General features: G+C 37.8%; 1 protein-coding gene across 1 annotated transcript in view; it reads left to right on the plus strand.

The window, feature by feature from the left end:
* Window positions 1–18835, plus strand: part of FBN2 (fibrillin 2) — a gene marked incomplete at both ends in the record, with an annotated part of 232315 nt that overhangs the window by 172294 nt on the left and 41186 nt on the right. Inside the window, 11 exons of the mRNA XM_080698411.1 lie at window positions 400–522; window positions 2440–2565; window positions 6940–7062; window positions 7583–7705; window positions 10229–10390; window positions 11205–11273; window positions 11730–11855; window positions 13429–13554; window positions 14110–14262; window positions 16973–17041; window positions 18682–18807. Coding sequence (XP_080554537.1) covers window positions 400–522; window positions 2440–2565; window positions 6940–7062; window positions 7583–7705; window positions 10229–10390; window positions 11205–11273; window positions 11730–11855; window positions 13429–13554; window positions 14110–14262; window positions 16973–17041; window positions 18682–18807 — 1326 coding nt within the window. The remainder of the gene's footprint in view (window positions 1–399; window positions 523–2439; window positions 2566–6939; window positions 7063–7582; window positions 7706–10228; window positions 10391–11204; window positions 11274–11729; window positions 11856–13428; window positions 13555–14109; window positions 14263–16972; window positions 17042–18681; window positions 18808–18835) is intronic.

Genomic DNA, 18835 nt, shown 5'->3' on the forward strand with positions numbered 1-18835 from the left:
CTTCACTTTCTCTGGCTAGTTAATTTCATTTAACATAATGTTATACAGGTTCTTCCTTTTTTTTTTTGCGAATGACATAATTTTGTTCTTTATTGTTGAGCAGAATTCCATTGTGTGGATATCCCATAATTTTGTTATCCATTCATCTGTTGATGGACACCTAGGTTGGTTCCATAATATGGCTATTATGAATTGTGCTCTTGTGAACCTGAGTGTGCACTTACTATTGTAGTTCTCTGATTTCGACTCCTTTGAGAGATACCCAGGAATGGTATAGCCAGAACATATGGTAAATCCATTCCCAGTATTCTGAGGAATTTTCACAGTGACCTCCATAGCAGCTAATAGATGTCCCATTTTAATTTCTTCTTTCTGTTGCTCTGTTCCCTTGGCATACAGATCTGGATGAATGTTCTAATGGAACCCACCAGTGTAGCATAAATGCTCAGTGTGTAAATACCCCAGGCTCATACCGATGCGCCTGCTCTGAAGGTTTCACTGGAGATGGCTTTACCTGCTCAGGTGAGTGGCGGTCTTCAGGAGTACTCTATTGTGATTGTCATGTAACAATATTTGAAGAAAACTATAGCATACAATAACCTGTGCAATCAGTGCTATTTAATGTGTTTATTAAAGTCTTCATAGCTTATCATGTGGTACTAAAAAGATTAAGTAGAGCTGGGCATGGTGGTGCACGCTTGTAATCCCCATGCTTGGGAGGCTGAGACAGGAGGATCGCACAGGTTCGAAGCCAGCCTCAGCTACTTAGTGAGGCTTTCAGCAACTTAGTGAGACCCTATTTCCAAATAAAATATTAAAAAGGTCTGGGAGGATAGCCCGGAGGTAGAAAAGTCCTAGGTTCCACCCCCAGTAACACCAAATAAAAAATAAAAAAATAAAAAGATTAAGAAGAATAAGACCAGTAGAGGACACAGAAAAACACTTTTTAAGAATTCCACAAACCTTATCTTCTATTTATTTTTTATTTATTTGGAATTCCTTGAGGATAAAACATTGTCTCATCTTATACAGATATAAAAATATATCATTCTAGCTGTGCGTGGTGGCGCACGCTTGTAATCCCCGCTCTTGGGAGGCTGAGACAGGAGGATCACACAGGTTCGAAGCCAGCCTCAGCTACTTAGTGAGACCCTGTTTCCAAATAAAATATAAAATAGGTCTGGGAGTATAGCCCAGAGGTAGAAAGCCTCTGGGTTCCACTCTAGTGCCACCAAAAATTATATATATATATATATATATATATATATATATATAGTCATCTTACTGATCTAGACTTGCTGGCAAAAGTGTGAACACTTTAGTTTGTGAGATAGGTATTACTCAGTTCACACTTTAAACTCATAAATAAAAGATAAGTTTTAAATGATTTTCTAATTATTGGTATAAAAAATGCAGACTCAGCTGGGTATGGTGTTATATGCCTATAATCCCAGTACCTGGGAGGCTAAGAGGAGGATTGCAGGTTTGGGGTCAGCCTCAGTAAAGTAGTGAGACTTTCTCCTAATGATACCCTGTTTGAAAACAAAAAGTAGAATCAGGTTGGGGTTAAATCAATGATATGGGGTCAATCCCCAGTACCAAAAAAAAAAAAAAAAAATTTCATCGTTTGCAACTGTGTCTCTTTAAGAAGACATGTTCATTCAACTTTAAAGCTTTCTCTTAAGCCTTGGCTAAAACTTTTCCTAGCATTTCTTTGCAAGGTGGTGTCAAGGCAAGAGCGTGGCTTTGATGTCCAACTCATCTTAGCCAGAGCCAGGCTCAGGCAGCGCCTGGGCTAGTATGACTCTCACGGCTCCCTTGGCTGCTCGAGCCTCAGCTTCTTCTCCCCTACACCTCACAGTTTGGGGAAACTCAATGAAGAAAGCAGGGCGGGCACCGCACACAACTTGGCCTTCACCACTCAGTGGCTTCTGCCTTTCTCCCCTTCTCTGCTTCACAGAGTTAAATAAATCACCATCAATGTCTAAAAGTAATGAATGCCTTGTAAGATTTTAAGGACTCAAACTTTCCCCACTCCCATAGTGTCTATCATTTGCTTTAAAATACTTAGGCTGGTGATAACACATGTTCTTTATTCTGACACCGCAATGTTTTCGAATGAATGAACATCATTTTTGGACTTCTTTGGCATTCTTGGTCATAGCTAATGATATTATAATGCTGATACATCATACTGGCATTAAAGAGAAATGAGACAAATGGGAGAGACGTCTACATGCATCACATTACATGGAGTGTTGGGGTGTAGGTTGAATACCTCTGTTATCTGCTTGTATGCCCTTGTGTGGGTGAATGTCATTAATTATTCTGTGATCATGAGCACTAAGTCAAGCCAGTGAAATTGATGTGGCTGTAGCGATAGAGCAAGGAAAAACTGTATCTTGAACATAATAGAGATATACTTTCCTCTTTCCACAGATGTTGACGAGTGTGCAGAAAACATAAATCTCTGTGAGAGTGGACAGTGCCTCAATGTCCCGGGTGCATATCGCTGCGAGTGTGAGATGGGCTTCACTCCAGCCTCAGACAGCAGATCCTGCCAAGGTGGGTCGCCAGGATTCCAGCTCATTCTCAAGTTGGATCAGGGACAGCAAGTGAAACCACAAAAAGGGCTGGAACAGGCTCCACCTGGAAGCGGAATCCATAGCACATGCTGCACATATAAAAGCCATTCGTTTAAGCGTGGATTGTTTTGTGGAATGAATAATGATGAAGGCAGCTTTCATCTCTTATGAAGCTTTCCTGGCCAGCAGCCAGTAGTTGGAAGTTCCGCTCCCTCCTCTTTTAACCATTTTTTCTTTTCTTTTCTTTTTTTTTAATCACCAAATGAATGACATGTGGCAAAACTATTCAGGTTTTAAAATATGGTCTATTACCTACCCCATCACCACTACTTACTGTGTTTATCAAAATCAAAGTAGCTCAGGTGAAGTATTCTCCTTCTTTTGAGCCTGCAGCAGTGTCTGAAACAGGAAGCCCTCTTTGGGACTCATCAAGGGTTTTGCCTTTGCTTAATACGAATGTCTCCTTCTTCTAAGTAATGACAGCATCCCCTTTTCCTGGAATCTTGTGTCCAGTATGATCTCTTTCCAAGAAAAGAATTTGGGTTTTATTTTAAATTAAGAAATTTAATTCTCATGACATATAGTTTGGGCCATCAATGTGTTGTGGGGAGTACAATATAAATAAATAAAGAAAAGACATTGAAAGCAATTCATATGCCATGCTATAGGGCGTAAACAGGACTTGTGATCTATAGACAACCTTAAGAAAAGAAAACTCAGGGCAACGGCTTGGGAAAGGATGATAAAATGGAAACATTACAATCCTTCCCCTTACTCTAATCAAATGAATAGAAATGATAAATACCAACATGCCAGTACACAGACACATAATGGTCATCAGCAAACAAAAACAAACTGTACAGTCTACAAGTCTCCTCCACCAGTAAAGGTGTCATGAAGAAATAAAGAACGCCTTAAAGTGTATGTATCATTAGATGTATATGTGAAAACAGTATAGGTTGAATCAGAACAAGGTGCTGAGTAAGAAGACTTGGGGAGAGCACGTTAGACAACTAACAGCACTAATGCTTCTGGACTGACCCTCTAAGTTGGGCAAAAAGCGAATTCATTTTATACAAGTAAACTACAGAGTGAGCTTCACTTTTTTTCCCCTAGTCCTGGTTGTTTTTTAGGTACTGAAGCCAATTAGAAAAAGTGATTCAGTGTGGATAGGGAATTACATGATTTATCATCCACATCAGCTTGACAAGGACCTGGAAAATAAGCAAGTTAGCAGTAGCCAAACACTGTTGCCAGCATGTTCTTTATACCTAGACAGAATTTCTCTGCCATAAATTTGTTCCTTTATCTCTAGCATAAGCGTTTCGTAGACAGGCCCCCAAGATGGTGCTAAATAACTCCTTCACTTGTTAATTTTTTTCATATGTCACTACCATGGGGAGATACTCTAAATTAACAGGGCAGCCAGGGTGGCACTCACATAGTTCACCATCACTCAGCCCCCCACCCCACCACCACCTGGCTGAACACACCAGCCTTTCAGAGGCCAAATGTGTAATCCCATGGCTCTGCCTCTGGTTCTTTATCCTTCTCTTCAGTTTTCCACAAGGTCTGCTCATCTAGACAGTTTCTCCTGGCTTTGCCCTTCTTATTATAAGATGTGCCTCTCTGAATTAACCCTCTGATCAACACTTTTCCACTCAACGTCTGCTTCTCCCTAAAAATTCTCAGAATTTCTAGAGTTCTCAAAATTACTGGAATTGGCCACTTTCCCCTATTCTCCACCCAAATGAAGAAATACAAAACCCAGAGGAAGCGTCACAGAGACAAACTATGACTCCATTAGATGCAGACCATTTAGCACACTGTCTGAAGATAGAGCAAAGGCCACAGCAGAGAGCGCAGGACTCTGTGGAACTCTCTCCTCTTTCACATACTGTCTAAGGCAACTTTGGGTTGCTGAATAGCAGCTATAATGAAGTCCAGACCCCAGCCTATCTTCCAAGTAGAGCCCAGTAAAGTATGGATGTCAAGAGACACCATCCAAACTGCATCAAAGTGATCAGGAACTCCTGGAGAGTGGACCAAGTCAAGTAGAAAGCTGAAAATAAGCAAGAGCAGCTCTGCAGGCATCCTGTGGAAACTGAAGATAGAGAAGCATCCCAGAGTGGAAGAAAAATACCCAAGGAGCAAAAGCAAATTCTCCAAAGTACTGTGTGCCATAGATGACCTTCATGAAAACATAAATATGATTAAACAACTTCAAAGGGAAGATTATCAAAGCAACAGGGTAAAGATTAAAGGAAAATTGAAGAGTCCAGGGGAGCAAGAAACGGACAAATACAGCAAAATTAGAGAACTGTTAAAGAGAAACAGAAACAAAAGAAACAGATGAAAATGTAATTACTAGCCCAGAGAAAGCACTTGAGATCATCACAGTGACCAAAACAGAAAGGAGGAAGCTGTCAAAGGCAAGACAAAGAGCGTACGCATCAGTATAATTGGTGTCTCAAGTGAAAAGCCCAGAAAGTTGAACAGAAAAAAGTTATTAAGCAATCAAGATTTTCCTGAAACACAAAAAAGAGCTGAATGCACAGAAAATGGCAAATTATAAGACAAAGACTTCGTCTTAATGCATTTGTCACCTTGGGTCATGGGAAAAGACTTAAGACTTAAGGCAAGTCATGAACTTAAGCGAAACCTGCTGTACTGAAGGACAACGGATGAGGCCTACAAGCTCCGAGAAGACGTGACTGAAGGGTAGCTGCCTCAGCAGACAATTACCAAGGCAAGAGGCACATTCTCACACACACAGAAAAATCACTCAGAAAGAAAACACTGGGTTTTCACAGAAGTAGTCGCTCCCTTGTCAGGGAAAAAATGAACTAATCCACAGCAAAACCCCACCTGACAAGAAATAAAACCAGAAGCCAAATGTGGTGCCACATACATGCCTATATTCCTACTGCTTGTGAGACTAACACAGGAGAATAGCTGGAGGCCAGCTTCAGCAATTTACTGAGACCTTCAGATAAAAGAAGCTGGGGTGTAGCTCAGAGGGTTCAGTCCCCACTACCACAAAGAAAAAAAGAAAGGAGAAAGAGGAAGACGTAGAGAAACTAAAGTAAAATAACACTAACCACTGAGATAATGGCCAACTACCATAAACAGTGAAAATGACATAAATAACAAAAATAGATATGTGCCTTTTGAGAATAATTTCATTACTCCCAACAAAATTTAAAAAAATCTATGCACATTAGTTAAACTTCAAACACAATTTGAACCATACCTTAAATATGAGGTAGTTGAAACAAATTATTTTAACTATTATGAATGACCAGACGACCCTCTTATAACTTGACTTATACTGTCTCAAGACAGCAATTTGAATGACTTGTTTAGTCTAACCTAACGTGTCATGCATGGTCTTGCATTCTCAGAATATTAGAACTTATCTGAAAATCACCCTCCTTTTTATAGATTATTTCTACAGCTGTTACCTTTACAGGAATGCCTTAATTTTCATGGTGATGAGTGATAACTTCGTATTTATTGACCTTGGGTTAAAACTTCAAGGAAAAGTTTTATAAATTGGATTCCTGATTTTAAGAGCTACTGCTTTAATGAAATTTGTTAGAATGTGTGTGCAGTGGCTAAAATTTAAAATAATCTAATATATTTAATAATTTTAAATTGACATGTTTTATTTTAATTTAGCGATTAAATAAAATGTTTAATAAGATAATAGCTGGGTGTGGTGGCACACACCTGTAATACCAGTACTTGAAGAAGCCTAGAGAGGAGGATCACAGGTTCAAGGACAGCCTCAGCCAGTAGTGAGACTCTGTTAAAAAAAAAAAGAAGAAAATAGGTCTGAGTGTGTAGCTCAGAGGTAGAATGCCCCTGGGATCAATCTCTAGTACCTAAATAAATAAATAAATAAATAAATAAATAAATAAATGAAACATCTGCCATTTTCTCTAGTATAATAGAGACTATGAATTTTCTACTCATTTTATACAATTTTATTCATTTGACATGTTTATATACTTTTGAATTATTTCTGTATACCTTAAGCCAACCCCTCCATGTTTAAGTATATTGCAACCCAAAACAGTAAAAATATTAGCTATTAATTTTCAAAAACAATATATCTTAGTTCTATAAACATTAGTTCTTGCCATTTTGTTACCTTATTGATCTAACCAAGGAAATTTTCTTACTATATATAAACTTCTGAGGAATTAGAAAAACTTTGTTACTCTTTAAGTCAAAAATGTATCTGTTTTTTAATTTTTTGGTGCATTTTTATTCATACATCATAATGGGATAAGTCAAAAATTTAAGTAAGCTTTTTTATAAACAAGAGTTGATTTTTTTAAATCTTCAGATATTGATGAATGCTCCTTCCAAAATATCTGTGTCTTTGGAACATGTAATAATTTGCCTGGAATGTTTCACTGTATCTGTGATGATGGTTATGAACTGGACAGAACAGGAGGAAACTGTACAGGTATGGCCAGCTTAGGGCTAAGTTGTGTTCTGATAAGCTGAAATTAATATTGTGCTAAATAAAATAAATTTCAGATTTCAACCAAGATGCACTGTTTTCTGAAAAAGAAAACCACATTCTGATACACATACTTTTAGCTGTGAAATTGCTCATTTTTATATAAACAACTTAAATATCTAACCTGAAAGTATCTCTTTGTATATATGTTTGTGCAAGTGTATGCATATATAGATGTATGCATACATCTAATTTTAGTTAAGCAAGTAGTTAACATTTTTCCTTAGAAATGCAACACTTAATTGCTATTTATTAAGACTATTAAAAGGCATTATTAAAAGGCTCGACCTGTAAAATCTGTGTCAGGTATACACAGGGATTTAAGATCTTAATTTCATTGTGTCTGGTCCTTCCTGATGATCTTTGATTCACTGACTTACAAAAAACCCACCTATTTCTTTGGAAGCAGCAATATGAAAAGGGAAAATACAGATGCTAACATGGGTATTTTCAATTCTTCTAGACATTGACGAGTGTGCAGATCCGATAAACTGTGTCAACGGCCTCTGTGTCAACACGCCTGGCCGCTATGAGTGTAACTGCCCACCTGATTTTCAGCTGAACCCCACTGGTGTTGGTTGTGTTGGTAAGTAAAAGCTATATGAAATGAACAAATAGAATTATATATAGCATATTTAAATTCTCTGAGTAATGAACTGTGATGTGTGTGCTACAATTAATTTAAAAAAGAAAATAATCCCTTGGCTTAAACTATATTATTTTATCTTTATGAATGGCAGCTGATAGGCAACTAGTTGCGTTCCGAGGACTGCTTTGGGTTTAATATGGTTAAAAACAAGAAAATATGGAATAGAAAATTTTTGAGTTAGCTGTGGTTAAATTCTTATTAAAATTAGTAATGTTCTACTACATCCTTTTTCTTCTGTAAGTTATTTTTAATTACTCAAAGGCATTCTTCAAAAGCCCATTGGATGCAGATATCAAATGATTGATGAGTGTTTTTATTGAAGCCTGAATGTATATAGACACTATGAGCCATCAGCTTCTACTAGTTTTATATGTCAAAGATACTGACTCTCAAGCCTATATACAAACATGTATAAGATGTTCAGTACAGTATTATTTGTGGTGACAGAGATTTAGAAGCTGTTTTGAGAATGCACAGATTTTTAAAAAGGCAATTGGATACCATGAAATTCATAGAGCAGGTGTTCTCAAAGTCAGCATGATAGGAAAAGACTGTAAAAATAAAATGAAATATGGCAAAAATGCTATTATGTAAATTAAAAATACCACATTAAAATATATAATTATTTCTCAAGAACCCATGTTTAAAATAATATTAATACATTTTGTTGGTCAAATAGAGGAAGAAACTAGGAATGGAGAATTCGGGTAAAAGGGAGGAATGCTGGGAGGGAAGACGGGAGGGAGAGACATTTAAAAACTAATGAGAGGGACCATTAAGTTACCTCACCTCTGGGCATCTACGATTCAGCAACAAAAACAAAAGGGAAAAGTGAGAAAAAATAAAAAGTCGTGGCCCAAATGATTCTAATGTTTAGCCAGAGATGAAAAGTACTATGTAGACCGGTAAGAGCTTTGGATTTTACTCTGAGATGAGAAGCTCCTGGAGGTGTCCTGACCTCAGGTGATGCTTCTAAAGTATTACCCCAGCTTTGGAGGGACAATGGACTATTGAGTCAAGGATGGAAGTTGAGAGATGACTTAGGAAACCATTATGGTGGTCCAGGTGAAGGGATGATGGGGTATAGAATTCAGGTGAGGGGGGTAGAGGCAGGGATGAGTACACAGATTCCAGGTATGTTTTGAAGGCCTTGTTACCAGACCAAATAAGGAACAATAGCGTGGAGTCAGAGGTGGCACCCGGGGTTAGACCCTATGTAGCTGAAGAAACGGAAGCATTTGTTTATTGAAGATGCATGACTGGAGCCAGGTGTGGTTGCACAGGCTTATAATCTCAGTGTTTGGGAGGCTGAGACAGAGGGATCACAGATTCATGACCAGCCTCAGCATCTTAGTGAGGTCTTCCACAACTTAATAAGACCCTGTTACAAAATATATGGCTAGGTGTGGTGGTGGACCACGCTTGCATTCCCAGTACTTGAGAAGCTGAGATAGGAGGATCACAGATTCAAAGCCAGCCTCAGCTATTTAGTGAGGCCCTCTGTAACTTAATGAGACCCTGTTTCAAAATAAAGAATAAAAAGTAGGGCTGAGGGTAGAATGCCCCTGTGTTCAATCCCCAGTACTGCAAAAAAAAAAAAAAAGGTTTGGGGGGTGTATCTCAGAGGCAGAATAATGCCCCTAGGTTCAAGCCCCAGAACAGAGAGAATGAGAGAGTGAGTGAGAGAAAATGAGAATTTATGACTGGAAGAGAAATAGAATGTAGTTTCTATGTGGAAGACAGAGTATCAAGAGTTTAATTTTTATACATGTTAACTTCAAAATAAGTACTATATATCTAAGAGTAAAAACAAACAGTTGTCAGAAGGGTCTAGAATTTAGAGGAGAGGTGAGAAAATTCTAAATTTGGGAGTACTCAGCTCATATGTTATCTTTATAGCCATGGAATCAAGATATCAAGATGGTAACTACAAGTGGAGACAAAGAAGTCTGAGATTCACTGATCCTTTAAATAGAGAGGTCTAAATTTGTTGCAGACTGCCTTTCTCAAAGCCTTCATGGTTCACTACGGAGATGAAGGAGAGGAAAGGAAATACATGGAGTTCATATTTCTTGGATATGAGACATAGCTGTCAATTAACTTCTAGGCTTGTTTCCATTATTCATAAACTCATAGATAGATCATACCAAAAATGTCTTGCATTCATACTATTGAAATATCCAGGATGTCCCAAATGAGAAATGCCTCACTATCTTTTTTATTCCATGCTTATCTGGAAATATGATCCACATAGATTTCTGAACATTGGAGCTTAGAAATAGTCATAACTTATGATGTATGACTCAGTCTTAAAAAATTTTAAGGCAAGAGACTGTTTTGTGATAAAGATTAAAATAAACCTTTCATAGTAAAGTACCACATCTGAATTTCATCCATGGAGTGTTTTTTCCCTGAGAAGGAGTCCTCAGGGCAATTTCAAGTTCCGTTGTTGCTCTGCAGACAACCGTGTGGGCAACTGCTACCTAAAGTTTGGTCCTCGTGGAGATGGAAGTCTGTCCTGCAACACAGAGATCGGGGTGGGTGTCAGCCGCTCCTCCTGCTGCTGCTCCCTGGGGAAGGCGTGGGGAAACCCCTGCGAGACCTGCCCTCCTGTCAACAGCTGTAAGTATGGGGCTGAAAAGAAGACGAGTACCAACGAATCTAAAATCATTTGCCATTTTATTCTCGGGCTGGGGGCAGGGAAATTGGTGAGTGGAAAAAAATTGAATTTGGACTACTTTCAGTGATTACGTTGAAACTAGCCAAGAGTCTTTGATATAAAAGAAATTTGAGGGTGTATTCATTCGAGTCACCCCTCCATGCCACTCTGGCATGGGGCTGTATTTCTATTTTCTGTATTTCTATCTTTTTAATAAATTTCTTTAAATCTTAAAAAAAGAAAGAAATTTGAATTTCTCACTTTCTACTTTGTTTTCATGAGATGGTTTTAAAAAACAATTTTTAGCCACGATCCAATATGAATGGTAATAAAATCAATTACTCATGAGACCCCAGATGAGGCCGTTCCTGGTTCTTCTCAGAGTTCTTAGTTCAGGGTCATAGGTGGGTTGTATTCCTAGAGTCAGTTTTAAAATCTCTTAAATTAAAACATGTGTTCTGATGTGCCCATGAACGCAAACCTTTGTACTGAAGAGTCATTTTAACTTTTACTAGGTTAAAAAAAATTGGAGTACAAATTGATGAGAAAGGAACTGTTTCTTAAAAACAAATAGCTCCTGTTATTCCCCTTGTGTATAACATTTATGAAATCTTGGTTTTTTTCATGTAAAATGTAATATATATTACTTTAAATGCATTTGAAAGAACACCAATAAAAATATGGATGCCCCACTGGGATCGGTGTTCTGAGCCTGGTGGCTGCTAGATTCTGGGACACCGCCATCACATTTCGCTCTTTTTCCCTCTTGTTTTATAGCCGAGTATTACACCTTGTGTCCTGGAGGTGAAGGCTTCAGACCGAACCCCATCACAATCATCCTGGAAGGTGAGCTCATGCATCAGTGTCACTGAGATTTAAATAACGTAAAGTGTCTACTTTAGAGAAAAACTGGTGCAAAAGTTAGCGTATAGCAACCCCAACAAGATTATGGGACAAAATTACAGATGAGCAATCAATTACCAGGATGTTAAGTAACTACTTTTATCAAGAAGTAAGGGTCCATTGCAAGGGTCTTGTGTCTGGTTGCACAGAAACTCTCTTTACCATTCTCCCTCTCTCAGATCATCCCTAGCTTGCTTTATGAAGCTTCTCAGAAAATGACAAAGTTTTGGGACAAAGTCAAGAAAACTCATGGTCAGAATGAGCCCACCATGCAGTCAAATTCATTTGGATGCTTGAAAGTCTGTGGGTCTCAGGAAACCACACATTTGGAAGCTCTGACTCTCGCTCTTGCCTTTCGTGGTGGCACTGGTTGTAAGTGAACTGTCTCTCCTTTTGTAGACATTGACGAATGCCAAGAGTTACCAGGTCTCTGCCAGGGTGGAAACTGCATCAACACCTTCGGGAGCTTCCAGTGCGAGTGTCCGCAGGGCTACTACCTCAGCGAGGAGACCCGCATCTGTGAAGGTGAGGGACAGACACTGTTGCTTATAGCACAACGCCTGCTCAGGACCAGGGAAGGGAAAGGCTCTGTCCCCAAGTCCCATCGAAGGGTTTGTTGAGATGGGGCATAGCTTTTATTCTTTACATGTCAATGTTAAGTTGCAGGATGGTAGATACATTTAATTTACAGTTTGTTTCCTACATTGTTTTTCTAAGAAGAGTTGATTAAATATAAACGGAAAATGGAGTAGTATTAAAACAGTATTTGATTAAGTTATTAGTGGAAAGAGTGATAATTATATTTTATGTAGGAAAAACAAGTAAGCTTGAATGTGACTCTTGGGTTAATACTGTTCAGTCATTTTTTGACCCCTTTTGTTTGCACTGGGGATTGAACCCAGGGACATGCCACCTTCGAGCCACATCCCCAGCCCTTTTTATTTTTTGTTTTGAAACAGGGTTTCACAGAATTGCTGAGGACCTCACTAAGTCGCTAAGGCTGGTTTCAAACCTGCCATCCTCCTGTCTCAGTCTCCCACATACTAGAATTACAGGCCTGCGCCACCACACCCAGCTTGCTCAGTTGTCTTTAAATGTTGGGAGTGTTATGAAGCAACTCAGCAGTGGTGTGGAATTCTTCTTCCTTCTGCCTCCCTGCTTATCACAGGGCATCAGAATTTCCTCCTCAGGGACCCTCTCACCACTAGACTGGGAGCTTCTGGGGAGCAAGGGCCACTTCTTCCTCATCACTACAAGTTCTGGCTTACAGTAAAACTGCAATATTAATTTGTGGAATGAATGAATGCTTCTAAACATGACATAATTACTTCTGTTGCAGCTTTTCTTTTGGAACACGTTTAAACAAATGCAGCTGGAAGACATTGTTTTAATAAGAAAAACAACTAGCAGCTACCCTGCTCCTAGAGTCTCTGAGTAGGCACAAGTTTGAAAGAAGCTACAAAGAGAAAGGCCCTCCTAACCTGCATTCGTTTCAGAGTTGGCATTAAGACTTAGTTTAAATGACATAAAAGAGAAGCAAGCTTTAAAGAAATTCCACTTGAGGACCATGTATTTTAATTTAAAAATAGAGCCAGGCTTGATGAAGCACACTTGTAATCCCAGCATTTGGGAGGCTGAGACAGGAGGATCCTGGTTCACAGACAGCCTCAGCTACTTAGTGAGGCCTTCTGCAACTTAGTGAAACCTTGTTTCAAAATAAAGAATAAAAAATAGGACTGGGGGTGTAGCTTGGAGGTAGATGTCCCTGAGTTCTATCTCCAGTACTTAAAAAAAAAAAAAAAAAAAAAAAAAAAATATATATATATATATATATATATATATACCAGGTAAATTATTATTTATTTACCACTTTAGACTACATTATTTTCATTCTTTTTTTTTTTTAGTATTAGGGGTTTGTTTTCTTTTGAACAAATACCTGTGTCATATAAATGTGTGTCTTAGGGTATTTTCTTTATTTCTAATGTTTGTATAAATATGAAATTGGGAAATCTTCTGTGGTTTGTTAAGTAATTTAAATAATATAAATCCATCAAAACTGTCCTTATGAATTGGTGGCTATTCTTGCCTCTTGCAGATATTGATGAGTGTTTTGCACACCCAGGCGTGTGTGGGCCTGGCACTTGCTACAACACCCTGGGAAATTACACCTGCATTTGTCCACCTGAGTACATGCAAGTCAATGGTGGCCACAGCTGCATGGGTGAGTCCAAAGCCAGGTTCCTGAGGTACACCAAGGCACAGCTGCTGACTCCACACAAAAGGCACTCTGGTCTCAGAATTATTTTGGAAATTAGATATTTTTTAGTATTGAAGTATTTCAGAAACTACTGGATATATATTGAGTTTTATGACCTGTAGCATGTGAGTGCAGTATTTTCAAAAACCCAACATAAAAAATTCTTATCAAATATTTCAGTTACATCTTCTCCAGTCATTATAACTATTTATAAAAAACTAAACATACAAATAGGAGAACACTTAAGAATTCATATCTAATTCTTTTTAAATTAAATAAATTCTTTTGAAGATATATATATTAATTTGGTCTCCCAAAAGACAATGGCATCTAAAAACTGAAGAGATGAGGATTTAAAAATGATTTTACCAACCTAATGAGTTATTTTAAGATAACTGTGATTGACAGAGAAATTCTTCACAGCCGTGATGATCAGGCTCTGTGTCTACAGGTGCCAGGGCTTTGTCGTTTGCTGCTTGCTGATAGGGCTAGTTCACTTACTTGTTTTTCTCTGTGTAGACATGAGAAAAAGCTTTTGCTACAGAAGCTATAATGGAACCACTTGTGAGAATGAGCTGCCTTTTAATGTGACAAAGAGGATGTGCTGCTGCACGTACAATGTTGGCAAAGCCTGGAACAAACCATGTGAACCATGCCCAACACCAGGGACAGGTAAGCAGGCAACCCACCCGTGCCTCTGCTGAAGGCTGAGTCAGCATGCACACCTCTCCCTACAGTGCAGTAAGAGTCGTCCTGCGCCGAGACCAGGGGTGCACTCAGCTCTGAAAATATCCAAAAGCATCATTTGGACTCAGTCTCTGAAGTGGCCTCTTTTGCTATCAAATGCTAATTTCTGAAATGTGTTGAATAAGATTCTGAATCCTGAAAATAGGCTCCATTGCTAAAAAGTTCAGAGTTTATAGCATTAGTCCATTTAAACTCATTATCTTAAACCATGCTGACCATTTATTGATCTGGTCCTCAAACAAATACTTATTGAGCAACTACTATGTGTCACTCTCTTAAAACAAAAAATATATTTTGATAAAGTAATTTTTTGGCAGTACTGGGGATGAAACCTAGGGGCATTCTACATCAGAGCTACACTTCCAGCCCTATTTTTGATTCTTCATTTTGAAACAGGATCTCACTGAGTTGCAAAGGGCCTAAGTCGTAGCTGATGCTGTCTGCAAACCTCAATCCTCCTGTCTCAGCCTCCCACATGCTGGGATTACAAGAGTGTGCCACCACACTCAGCTTGATAAAGTAATTTAGAAGCCATCACATTCAAGAAGTATCTTTTATAGTTCAGTCTCAAAAAATGACTTAACATAAAAACAGTTTATTATGAAAATATTTCCTATGCATCCTATTTCTCAAATTTAAATGAAATTTCTAGGCAGAAAATAGTTTGCTTTTACATAATAATATCTTTCTCACAAGCACAAATATTTTTGAAAGAGAAATTAAGACAGAGCAAAAACTGTGTGTGTGTGCGTGCGTGTGAAAGAGAGATTTGAGATATTCTACCACTGACCTATATTACCAGCCCCTTTTATTTTTTATTTTGAAACAAGGTCTTGCAAGGTTACCACACATTGGCCTTGAACCTGTGATCCTCCTGCCTCAATCTTCCAAGTACTGGGATTACAAGCACATGCCATTGTGTTCTGCTACAAACTACTTGTCTTAAAATTGGTACCCACTCATGTTTATTATGACCCACAGAGCGGTAATTTTTAATAACTGTAGATACTATGAGTTGGTCCAATGGGACAAATAAGCAGTGATGATGCATTTGTTACCAAATGCTACTACTAATGGTGTGTGTGTTATTTATTATGTATATATAGGTATACACATATTTATATGCATATAAATATATCTACATATTATGTTTATATTATTTATACTACCTATAAATGTTTATTTAATATGATAATGAAATAGTGAGTTCAGGGAGAGAAGTGTTTAAAAGCAACACACGGTCCTTTTTCAGTTGCTCAAATTTGATGGTCAAATGCATTTTCTTCCCTATCTTGCCACAGTAATGTTCCATGCAATTACTTGTTTTGTGTGTGTGTGTGGTACTTGGGTTCCTGGAAACCCTTCTACCTCCGAGTTACACTCCCAGACATCTATTTTTTATATTTTTATTTGGAAACAGGGTCTCTTAAGCCAGCAAGCCTGGCTTTGAACCTGCGCAATCCTCCTGTCTCTGCCTCCCAAGAGTGGGGATTACAAGCGTGCGCCACCACGCCCGGCTGTTCCATACAATTAAATGAAAACATTCTGATGATTCTCACTGTAAAAACTCCATAATTAGACATCAAAGATTGCCGTTCTGGAGAATTAAAATACAGCATTTTTTGTGAAAGGAATTGAAGGGCTAGGTTTGAGACAGATGTGTTTCTAAAAGTTCTGCCATATACTGTTTGATGCCATGGGAAGAATTCATGCTTTCTGAAACTAATTCCTCATATATAAAATATTGATAATAAATAGATAGTGGCAGAGACTAATTCATATGGCTCTTCTAGTGGTTAATGAGATGATATACATGTAAATTGTAATTTGCTTATTGCCGGGCATTTAGAAACTATGAAATTGGGCCTCTGGATGTTTTGTGTATATCGATGGATAAAGTCTGCAGGATCCTTGTCCTACTAGTGCGTGGAATACAAGTGTGCAGTACAAGTTTTACCCAGTACTGTTTACAGAAGTTTTACTCATTTCTGTAACAGCAGGCATCAGGGGATTTTGCTTTATCAACGTTAATGTTGTTTTAAGTTTCTATTGGTTTGGTGAATTACGTGTAGAAAAAATTCTTAGATTCTCTATTTTATTGTATGATATTTCAATTTTTATTCCTCAAATCCCACATTCCAACAAATAGACTTTTATGCTTTAAAAATTAAAATTCACATATCATTCATTATTCATTGCTAACATGTTTCTCTGCTGCAAAGCCATTTTGCCCACCTGGGTGTCTGTGTAATCATTATCCCTTTTAAATTCTTATCGAAATCTGGGGTTTTTTTCTAGTCTTTATAAATTAGATCTTTTGGAGCTCTAGATACCATAAGAATAGAAAAATGTGTTTAAATGCCTAAGTAGACGTTTTGCCTCTTCTAATCATTTACTTACCATCTACTAACAAAGAAGTAAAAAAATTATGATAAAAAGAGCATTAATAGTAGAGAATGTCTAGATCTATCTACTATTTGCATAAACTGGCACTGTTATGAAATAAATGTAATTAAAGTTAAATGTGTGGTTGTGCATAATACAAAATATGTGTTTGTAAAAGTAATACTCTGTATAAAATGCTATTTGGAATGCATTTGAGAATGTTGAACATTGTTTTATTTATATTTTAAAGCTGACTTTAAAACCATATGTGGAAATATTCCTGGATTCACCTTTGACATTCACACAGGAAAAGCTGTTGGTGAGTCTTCCAAAATTAAGTTTATTTATATGAAGGTATGTAAATGTACATTTATGTATATAAAACACATATTTTATAAATAATTACTAGTTTTGTGGTACTGGGGATGGAACCCAGGAGCATTCTACCTCTGAGCTACATTTCCAAGTCCTAGTCTTTATTCCTTTTTTTTTTTTTTTTTTTTTTTGGTGTGTGTGTGGGGAGGTGTACTGGGGATGGAACCCAGGAGCTTTCTACCCCCGGGCTATACTCCCAGACCAATTTTATATTTTATTTGGAAACAGGGTCTCACTAAGTTGCTGAGAGCCTAAGTATCTGAGACTGGCTTCGAACCTGAGCGATCCTCCTGGCTCAGCCTCCCAAGTGCTGAGATTACAAGCGTGCGCCACTATGCCCGGCTTTATTCTTTATTTTGAAACAGGGTCTCACTAAGTTGCAGAGAATCTAACCAATTAGCTGAGGCTGTCTGAGAACCTCTATCCTCCCATCTCAGCCTCCCAAGTACTGGGATTATAAGTATGCGCCACTATGCCCAGCAAAAATTACTGTTTTTATTTTAAATCAAGGAATCACTAAACATAATAATATGGATTCCAATATTAGATAATTCCAAGTTAGATAATAACATGATTACAGAGTCTACCCAAGTATCAATGATATTATTCTATCAGTGCGTTTTAGTGATTGAGTTACAGTAGTTAGATAACAATTTCAAGATTTCATACATATCATGCAAAAAATTTATTTTTCTTGCCATGCATATTATATTATGTGACTCTAAATAACCCACCTTATTTTAACCATTAGCTGACATTTTCCAATTACATGTTTAAGTTTTGTTGTATTTTTATTGTATTCCTTTCTATAAGGGAATTTGCAAAATTATCATCCATATAAATTACCTCCTGAGTGTATTTTATGTACTTACTTTCTGTGGCTCACTCTACTTTTCTTCTTCAATATTTCAGTAAGAGATATAATTTTAAGTATATTTTTTATCTCAACTATGTGTCCATATAAAAAAAAACTACACAGAATTAAGGAACTGAATTTTTTTTTATCACACAATGGAAGCAGTTAAGGTTACCTGACATATAGCTTAAAAAGAGGGCTTGATTCCCAAAGAAGTTTGTTTGCCTATTGATACCAAAATCACTTAGTAGATCTTATCAGACATTTAAATTTTTCCATCACTGTTTAAAAGAATTTGTCGCCAGGTGTGGTGGTGCACGCTTGTAATCCCCGCACTTGGGACGCGGATACAGAAGGATCACACAGGTTCAAAGCCAGCCGAGACCCTGTTTCAAAATAAAAGTATAAAATAGGTCTGGGAGTGTAGCCTGGAGGTAGAAGGGTTTCCAGAAACCCCAGTACCACCAAAAAAGAAGAAGAAGAAGGAGGAGGAGGAGGAGGAGGAGGAGGAGGAGGAGGAGGAGGAGGAGGAGGAGGAGGAGGAGAATTTGTCTATTTTATGGTCTCTATAGTTCATAAACCACAAAACCACTTATTCCAGTATACATTTTATTTTTGCAACACTGAATGTGTATTCTTATTCTAGATACATTTAGCCCTATTCCAGGCTACATAGTGAATACATTAAACAGAACCACATATATTTCACCAAATCTGTTTGATTTCAGACATTGATGAATGTAAAGAGATTCCAGGCATTTGTGCAAACGGAGTGTGCATTAACCAGATTGGCAGTTTCCGCTGTGAATGCCCCACAGGATTCAGTTACAATGACCTGCTCTTGGTCTGTGAAGGTAATCCAAAAAATATACATTCATCCAA

The sequence above is a fragment of the Muscardinus avellanarius genome (genome assembly GCF_963383645.1).
Source record: "Muscardinus avellanarius genome assembly, chromosome: 7".
In the NCBI taxonomy this organism is placed as follows: Eukaryota; Metazoa; Chordata; class Mammalia; order Rodentia; family Gliridae; genus Muscardinus; species Muscardinus avellanarius.